The following is a 9,746-nucleotide window of genomic DNA, read 5'->3' as shown; positions in this document are numbered from 1 at the left end:
ACCTTAAATTTAGATTAACTTTCAAAAGGTTCTGTTGAAGAACAATGAGTTGGTAAACAGATGCAGAGTCACTTGCCCCACTTGGTTGCCAGCCTCAGGGAAGTGGAAGTGTCAGGGTAATCATGAGTAGAAGTATCTAGAAGCTCTCAACAACTTCTACAGATGCACCATTGAAAGCATACTGTATGGCTGCATAACGGCCTGGTATGGCAACTGCTCGGCCCAGGACAATAAGAAACTACAGAAGGTGGTGAGCACAGCCCAGACCATGATGGAAGCTAACCTTCCATCCATGGACTCTATTTACATGACTCACTGCCGCGGAAAGGCAGCCAACATCATCAAAGACCCATCTCACCCCGGTAATGCTCTCCGCCAACCTCTTCCGTCAGGCAGAAGATACAGAAGCCTGAACACAGGTACAAGCAGGTTCAGGAACAGCTTCTTTCTGGCTGTTGCCAGACTGTTGAATGGACTCTCGCCTCAAATAACGTAGCCTGCAATGTAACCTGTATGCCACTGAGTCTTTCTGATCTGTACATCCTTTGCTTGCTGTGATCTGCCCGTACCACTCTTAAACAAAGCTTTTCACTGTATTTCGGTACACGTGACAATAAAATCAATCAAACAATCAATCGAGCTTGAGGCACATTCACTTGGACAGGTTGCATTCCAGATCTCTACCAAGTCATCACAGGGAGGCGCTGTAAGCAGCAGAGAGCAACTACCCTATGAGGACACTCAGTGTAGGTCTACTCTTCTATGCTTCCTCTGTGTGGAGTTGAGAATAGTATGAGGTTGCTGAACTTCCCAGGTGGGCACAGGAAAAGCATCGAGGGACAAAACAAATCTCTTTTCAAGCCATGGAAGAAAACTTCCTTTTCTGAAATTAAAAATTTCAGATTCAACTGTGATCGATTTAGTGCTCCTGAGTGCAAGGTGGGAAACTTCAACAAAACTTGTCTTTTGACAGCAATACTCAAATGGTGATAGATTCAGAAGATAAACAGTTAACTATGCACAGTACGCTTGAATTTATAAATGCTGGGCGCTTTACTCTCCATTGTTTCCTATATTAGATCAAAGCTTTAAATTGAGACCGATCTCATGAACACAATTCTTAACGTACCTCCAAAAAACCTAAAAAGAAATGTTGCAAAATTCGCTAATACAAAGTTCAGAGAGAAGTGTCACCGTTTTGTGAAATGCTCGACACAGCATGAAGTGGACTGTCTTCACTCCGAAACTGTAGGTTGGTCTCTCCTCGCTTAGACATGAACCTACTGGCCGCAGTAGTGAACCTCCTCCTGAAAGTGTCTCCTGCCAGAAAGTATAAGATAGGGTCCACACAGCTATTGAGGCTGGCAAGCCCCCGGGTCACTTGATAAGTGGCGTAGACCCTCTTGTTCCACTCGCATGTCTCTGGCCCCTGGTAATAGAGTCTGGACTGTAGGTTTAGATTCTTCATCACATGGAAGGGGAGATAGGAGATGGCAAAGACGGCCAACACGATGATGACGAGACGCACAGACTTGCCCCGGAGAGGTGTCCTCATGTTGTTAGATATTAAGGCCTTCACGATAAATCCATAACAGACTAGAATAGTGGCGAAGGGAATGCAGAAACCAAAGAACGTAGTCAGCATGCTGTATATGAAATAAGTGCCCAGGAGCTCTCTGGACGTTGTGTCATAACATGTAATTGTTTTATTTTTCCTTGGCCCGGTTCGGGAGAAGTACAGTATTGGGGAGATCCCAGCCATGACCACAACCCACACGCACACGCACACAATAGTGGCCGATTTTTTCTTCAACCTGCCCAGTGATTTCATGGGGTGCACCACGCCCGTGTACCTGTGGACACTGATGCAGGTCAGAAACAAGATGCTCCCGTAGAGGTTAACGTGGAAAATGAACCTCTGCAGTTTGCACAGTGTCTCTCCGAAGATCCAGTCAGTCTTGTTGAAATAGTAAAATATTAAAACGGGCAGAGAGAAGACGTAGAAGAGGTCAGCCAGGACGAGGTTAAACATGTAAACGGTGATGCTACTCCAAGGCCTCATGTGAAAGATGAACATCCAGAGAGCAACACTGTTTCCAATGAATCCAGTTACAAACACGATAATGTACATGATGGGCAGATAGTAAAACTGGAAGCCCTTGTTCAAGGAGCAGGTTTTGTTGATGCTAGCAGTCAGGTCACTGGTCAAATTTGAAAAATTTGATAACGCCTCCTGCATTGTATCCAACTCAAGGTCTTCCATTTGGCATCAACAGAATGGTGTGCCTCCCTTCAAGAAACAGAACATCTGAAACAGCAAACAATCCAGTTTAAGCTTGCATGATTTTTTTCGGGAAACAATTATGACTCATTAATGATATCTTTCCTTCAGAATATTGTTCTCATTCTACAAAAAAATTACCAAAGGTGCATAAATGGTCAAAGTAATGGTGCAAAGAAAGACCAAATTTGCATTCATGCAGAATAGCATAAAATATAGGAGCAGAGATAGGCCGTTTGGCCCAATGAGTCTGCTCCACCGTCCAATGAAATCACGGCTCATCTGATAATACTCAACTCCACTTCCCTGCCTTTTCTCCAATACCAACAATTCTCTTTCTGATTAAAAATCTGTCTATCTCAGCCTCGAATAAACTTAACCACCCAACTTTGACAGTCCTCTATGGTAAAAAAAAACAAATCCACAGGTTCACTATCCTCTGAGTCAAGAAATTCCTCCTCTGTGATGTAACTGGGTGACCACTTACTCTGAGACTTTGCCATCTGATCCTAGACTGTCCCACAAGGTAAACTAAACTCTCTGTATCTATCTTGTTAAACCCCTCAAAAATCTTACATGTTTCATTATGGTCATCTCTAATTCTCCTAAATTCTAATGAGTAACCTACTCGACCTCTCTGCATAAGGAAATCTCTGTATACCCAGGATTAACCTGGTAAAATATCACTTGGCTGTCTCCTTAGATAAAGAGCCCCAAACTGTTTTCAGTATACCAGATGTGGTCTAACTATTTCAGCCTCAAAAACTGGTCTTTTACTTGCTGAACTAGTATGCTATCATTTTATGATTTCAAATCCTTCTCTGCTGACTTTCTGCAGTCTTTCCATGATTAAATAACCTTCAACTCCTGTATTCTTCTGCCAAAGTGAATAACCTCACATTTTCCCAAACTATATTCCATGTTCCATTGATATTGTTCCTTGTAACAATTACAGGATGCTCCAAAACCTATTTTACACTCAATAAACTATTTCTTGAACCATTCTGATGTAGTTAAACCTAACTTCAAGTGTGCACATATCAAGGGCCCTGGAGCACTTGTGGGTCAGTGGTAGTGTCCTTATCTCATGGCCACAAGGTCTTGCTCAGGTTGCACTTGCCACAGTGGGGTATCATGTCGAGTTTGAATAGGTTAAGAATAATTAGCAAGGGTGGTGAGACAACAAAAGCAGCTTGCATTTATGCAACCCTTTGAACTTCCTAAGATGCTTCACAAAAACATTACGAAGCTAAACAGAAGCTTAATTTATTGCCTGATCTGAAAGAGGGTATGAAATGTAATCTTTATCTAGCTTTTCTCCCTTATCAATAGCTCTCACTCAACATGTGATCTAAAGGTTCAGGCATGCTATAGCAGGAGTGTTGTTATTATGGCACTGCAGTTATTGTATCAAGTTGGCTTGAAATCAGAGTCATGGAGGTCAATGGTATTAAAGTGGAGAGAGTCTCTCTGTAGGGAATTTTTATTGTGTACTCAGATTCTTTATTGTGGTTGACCGCCCACCCACCTTATTGGAAGAGCATCAATTATATAACATCTTGAAAACAGAAAGTCCCAGGTTCAAATCCTGTCCAGAAACTTGAGGACATAATCAAAGCTGAAAATTTCAGTAAAGCATTGAGACAGTGCTGCATTGTCGGAGGTTCCACTTCTCACACGATGCCCCCATATTCCCTCTCAAGTGTACCTTTAAGATTCCACTGATTTTTTAAGAAGAGCAGGTTAGTTCCTTCTGTGTCCTGGCTAACACACACTCCTCAATCAGTAGAACACATACACAGATAATCCAGTCGCTCTGAAGAAGATGTTACAGGTTGTGAAGCATTAGGATTCCCTGTCATTAAGAAAGACATTATATAATTTCAGGTCTTTCTTTTAAACATCCCAGGACAGTTCACTGGTGAATTATCAGAGAAACATTGGCACCAAATCTCATGAAGACCTATGACAACAGAAGAGGAAAAAGAATCTGGCTATACAAAAAGGCATATGCAGCACAATCATCGATTCGTAAATGTTGTGCAAAGGTTTGAAAAGAGAAGGGACCACATAGTAACTCAAAAGGTATTCTTCATCAGAAACTCAATTGACTTTATTCAGTGAATTGAAATCTATGCCTCACTCTTCCAAACTAGCTCACTCTGTTGGAACAATTTCAGAATTGGAGTAGTTGGTTTGTATGGTACTCAAATTCTGTAATGTGAGTAATAAATACTGTTGTCAGTAACTTTTTTTTAAAAAATGACGAGAGATGACCAGAAGCTTGGTTAAAGAAGCTGCAAGCAGTGATATATGAGTGAGGAAACTGAGATTGAGAGGTAAAGAGGGTTAGGCCAGGAATTCCTCAGCTTAGGATCAAGGCAGTGGAAGGTACGACAGCTCGGGGAGCAAGGAAATTGGGAATGCCCAAGAGTTCAGAACTGGATCTGTGCAGAGAGCTTGTAGGACTGCCCTTTCTGTAGGACTGGAGGAGATCAAAGACGTCAGGAGGGAAAAGTAAACATAAGATGAGAATGAAAATCAAAGCATTGCCAGAGTGTGAGTGCATCAGCAAGTAAAAGCAATGGGGTGAAAGAGAATTCAGTACAAGTTATAACACGGGTAGCAGGGTTTCGAATGAGCTCAGGTTCACAGTGGGTGGTAATTGGGAGGCTGGCCAAGAAAGCATTGGAAAATTCAAACCTATTGGCAACAAGTGCATTGTACAGGTTTAGTATTGTTAAGAAATCATATCTGATTCATATAATTGTGCAATGCAAGAGGGAAACTTGCTTTTAGACGGAACATAATTTCTCTCTGTTATCTTCCAATTAACTTATATATAGTGTACAATTAAAAAAAACATTGATTTTTCAATGCCAAAATGTCATCCACAAACAATGTGGTTGATCAGGTTAACGAGTGTGAAGTGTTGTTTAAGGGAGCAATATTAATTGTTGCAGTGTATCTTGTAGATGGTACATACTGCTGCCATTGCACTAGTGGCAAAGCAATGGAATGTTCGAGGTGGTGGATAGGGTGCTGATCAATTAGATTGCTTTGTCCTCTTTGGTGTCAAGCTTTTTGAATGTTGTTGGAGCTGTATTCATCTGGACTAGTGGGGAACATCCTGTCGCAGCCCTAAGTTGTGCCTTGGAGATGTTGGGCAGGCTTTAGGTAGCCACAAGACGAATTACTGCAGAATTCAGAGCCTCTGACTAGCCCTTGTAGCCACAGGATTTATATGGAGGCCCAGATCACTATCTCATCAATGGTGATTCTCATTAGTTTGCTGGTCCTTGGCTTAAATCGACTGTGCTTCTAACTGTAGCTCATTAGCAGGCAGAATGATATGGTACCTATGGACACTCTCTGTGACAAGTTCGAGAATAGTGTAAAATCAGATCACCTTCTTGTGGACACAACCTTATAACACTGTGCAATACAGGGTAGGAACTTCAAGGTCCTTCAGTCATGGAGACCTAGGATTCCCAGAGGAATATATGAGTTCCTGTAAATGTAAAAAAACTCAACAACTTAGAATAATGTAGTTGTCCTTATGAGTGTGATAGTCCTATCTAACTGGTCATTTCAAATCCAAATCTTTGACTTCTTTCAGTTGAAACAACCTGTTACATTGTGTCTATGCACATATTGTTATATTCTGAGATCGCTTTCTGCCTGAATACCAACATTGTATGACTGAAACTGGATAATTCCCCAAAAATCTTTGGGGGTGTGCTAGGTGGGGGTGGGGGTTGGGGGAGGGTTGTGGGTATGATGTTCAGAAGCCAGAGCAGATGGGTGCCTTCCAGGGGACTACACAGGTCTAGACATCAGGGCGGAGGACAGTGAAATATTAGGAAAAATTAACATAGAGAGACAGTAGTTACTAAATGCTCTAGCAGCATTGAAAGTAGATTAATCTACTGACCTGGGTGTGATGTAGCCTAGGCTGTTGAGGGAGGCAAAGGAGGAGATATCAGGAGACCTGCCAGTATATTTCAAATCCTCTCTGACCACAGTTGAGATGCCAGAGGACTGGAGGATTGCTAATGTTGTGCCATTATTAAAAGGGGGGAGGAAAGGATAGACCAGGAAATAACAGGCTAATCAGTACAACTGCAGTGGTGAGAAGTAATTAAGTTGAATTCTGGGGTACAGAATGTATCTGCACTTGGAGTAGACAAGGATTATTCAGGACAGTCATTTTGGATTTGTTCAGGGAATGTCATATTTAGCACCTTGATCTTTTTTGAGGGGAAACCAGGAGACTCAATGTGGCAGTCCTTTTGATGTTACATGGATTTAAGAAGGGTTTTTGAAAAGCTCCCTCATGGAAGGCTGGTTAAGATGTAAGAGTCTGGGGATCCGAGACAAATTGGCACATTGGGTCCAAAACTGGCTGGAAGTTAGCAAGCAGAACGTGATGACAGAGGGATGTTTCTATGATAGGAAGTCTGTTTCCAGTGGGGTTCCACCTTGCTGATTGTGACCATATCTGGTATGCCAAGACCACATCCAGAGTCCTGTGAGCAGTTTGAGTCCCGCTATTTAAGAAAACATATTGTTTCATTGGAGGCAGTTCAGAGAAGGTTCAATAGGATGATCCCCAGTATGAAGGGATTGTCTGAAGAGTAAAGGCGAAACAGGTTGGGGCTCTCATCATTGGAGTATAAAACAATGAGACGTGATTTCATTGAACCTATAGGTTTCTTAAGAGGCTTGATAGAGTAAATAATGGAAGGATATTTCCCTTCATGGGAGAGTCCAGGACCAGAGGGCAGTTTCAGAATAAAGGGACGTCAATTTAAGACTGAGACGAGGAGGAATTTCTTCTCTCAGAGGATTATGAGTCTTTGGAATTCCTTGCCACAGTGAGCTGTGGGGGCAGAGTCCTTGCATATATTTAAGGCTGAGATAGTTAGTTTCGTAAGCAGTACAGGAATCAAGGGTTATGGGGAAAGAGCGGGAAGGTGGAGGTGAGGAATGTCAGATCAGCCATGATCCTGTTAAACAGTGGAGCAGGCTCCAGGGACTGAACGGCCTATTCCTGTTCCTATTTCTTATGGTCTTCTGGTCTTGTGGTGTGCATTACCGATTTGGATACTGGGGGTTCTTGTGGCACGGTGCTAGTGCCCTTATCTCTGGGCCAGCAGGCCACAGTTCAAGGTGTGTATTAACATCTCTGAACAGGTTGTTTGGAAAATATCTATCAATAATGAACTAATGAGGTGTGAGGTTGGTAGGGACATTGGGATTGAAAGTAAACTCCTCAACAAAATGAATGAAAGCTCAGGTCTGTGACCTTCAGCCTCACAGAGTCATTGAGGTGTGAAGGCTTTTGGTTCTGATGGCTTCCTCTTACCATCAGGGGACTACCGCAACTAAGGTGGTGTCTTTATTGCACTAACAGCAACTGGCTGTTCCCAAATCAGCCCTAGAAAAATCTACTGAAGACAGGAGCGCTTAGGGGAGCTATCCTGATTTAGCTCTCGCCTATTTTCTCATAAACGTAAAGACATTAACAGCACCAAAGGAGCCCATTCAGCCCATTGTGTCCAAGCCATTCAACAAATCTGACGAGATTCGTCCCATTTTTCAGGACGAAGATGAGGAGACATTTCTTCACCCAAAGAGTGGTGAGCCTGTGAAATTCATTATCACAGGAAGTAGTTGATGTCAAAACATTGAATGTATTCAAGAGGCAGCTAGATACAGCACTTGGGGTGAATGGGATCAAAGGTTATGGGGAGAAAGCAGGATCAGGCTATTGAGTTGGATGATCAGCCATGATTGTGATGAATGGCGGAGCAGGCTCGAAGGGCCCAATGGCCTCCTCCTGCTCCTATCTTCTATGTTTCTACATTTGTATGTAACAACAATTACTGAATGGCAGCTGGCTTGGTTCCATTGCACTAGTGTTAAGAGACAGTCCTCTCCTTTATAAATGGTGCGAAACAGGAAATGGTGTTCCAGACTCTTGATTACATGGTTGCTGTGTCCCATGCAAACCAATATATGTGTTCATTGGTTAATTTATAGAGTCATAGAATTGTAGAGTTGTACAGCACAGAAACAGACCCTTCGGTCCAACCAATCCATGCTGATCATTATCCCAGACTAAACTAGTCCTCATCACTTAGTAAGGCTCTTCAACACCTTGCATCCTGTAGTGCTCTTTCATTTACATCTACAGACTGAATCAGGGGATGACGTGGAAGTAGTGTATGAAGAGAGACCAGACTGGTTAGAAGTATATTCACTGGAGTTGAGGAGAATGAGAGGGAATCTCATGGAAACCCCAAATATTCTAACAGGATTAGACAGGATAACACTGGAAAGCTGCTCAAATGACTGCAAAGTCCAGGACCGGGGTGACAGTCTAAAAATATGGGAATAGGCTGAGATGAGGAGAGATATCTTCACCCAGACACTGGTGAGTTTATGGAATTCCCTGCCACCGAAATCCATGGAGTCCAAAATGTTAAAGGTTTTCAAGAAGGTGTTAGATATAGTTATTTTTCAGAGCTAAAGTAATGAAGGATCATCGGGAAAAGGCAGGAAGAGGGGGTATTAAATTGGATGTTTAGTCATGGCCATAAAGAGTGATGGAGAAGTCTTAAGGGGCTGAATGGCCTATTCCTGCTCTTTTCTTTGTCTCTATGTTTACATAGGAGGTTATCAGCTATAGCTCGCTCAAGTGCAATGTCTAAGATCTCTCTCATCACATAATCTTTCTGGATTGGTGTCTTTTCTCTTACTGATGTCAGAATCATAGAGTCAGTGAGTCATACAGCACGGAAACTGTGGTCCAACCAGTCCATGCCAAACATAATCCCAAACTAAACTAGTCTCACCTGCCTGCTCTTGGCCCATATCCCTCCAATCCTTTCCTATTCATGTATGCATGGGACAAATCACATCATTCTGATTTACATGACTCTGATTATGACACAGGGATCACTGAGGGGACAGTTAGAGCGATTGGAACCTGTCAGGTGGATTGACATATTGAGTGGCCAATGGCGAGAGTTTGGCATTGGAAAAGAAGATCATGTGATGATGTGTCCAAGAATTTTCTCAACTGCATTTGCCTACCCCGGGAGACTAAGTTAGAAAGACTCTACCAGCCTGCTCGAATGGTTCTGTCTGGCCTTGATAAGACAAGAAGTGTTAAATGCTGTACCATTACCTGCAGAACTTTCAATTCAGTGTTTGGTGCTAAATTTAAAATAACACACAGGGAGGACAATGTCATCCCAGACATTCGGTTTAATAGCTCCTAGTTGTTTCCAGTGCAGTACAAAATTGAATCAAGTCGAGGGGCATCCAAGTGATGGTAGTGTGATGCTGTGGTGGTAAGATAGACTGGACAAACAAACACTGAAGAAGTCAGGGATAGTAGGAACTGCAGATGCTGGACAATCTGAGATAACAAGGTGTAGAGCTGGATGAACACAGC

The 9,746-nt window shown here is 42.5% G+C and overlaps 1 protein-coding gene across 2 annotated transcripts in view; it reads right to left on the bottom strand.

Annotated features, from left to right (window-relative positions):
* Positions 1 to 541: 541 nt before the first annotated feature.
* Positions 542 to 9,746, bottom strand: part of LOC109911907 (P2Y purinoceptor 1-like) — a 25,816-nt gene continuing 16,611 nt past the window's right edge. For both annotated transcript variants that reach the window (XM_048604822.1, XM_048604823.1), the window contains exon 3: positions 542 to 2,308. In XM_048604822.1, the coding sequence (XP_048460779.1) occupies positions 1,178 to 2,263 (1,086 nt within the window). In that variant the 5' untranslated portion in view covers positions 2,264 to 2,308 and the 3' untranslated portion in view covers positions 542 to 1,177. The remainder of the gene's footprint in view (positions 2,309 to 9,746) is intronic.

Source organism: Rhincodon typus, chromosome 13, assembly GCF_021869965.1.
Source record: "Rhincodon typus isolate 14 chromosome 13, sRhiTyp1.1, whole genome shotgun sequence".
Taxonomy (NCBI): domain Eukaryota; kingdom Metazoa; phylum Chordata; class Chondrichthyes; order Orectolobiformes; family Rhincodontidae; genus Rhincodon; species Rhincodon typus.
This window is presented reverse-complemented; position numbering and strand designations above follow the sequence as displayed.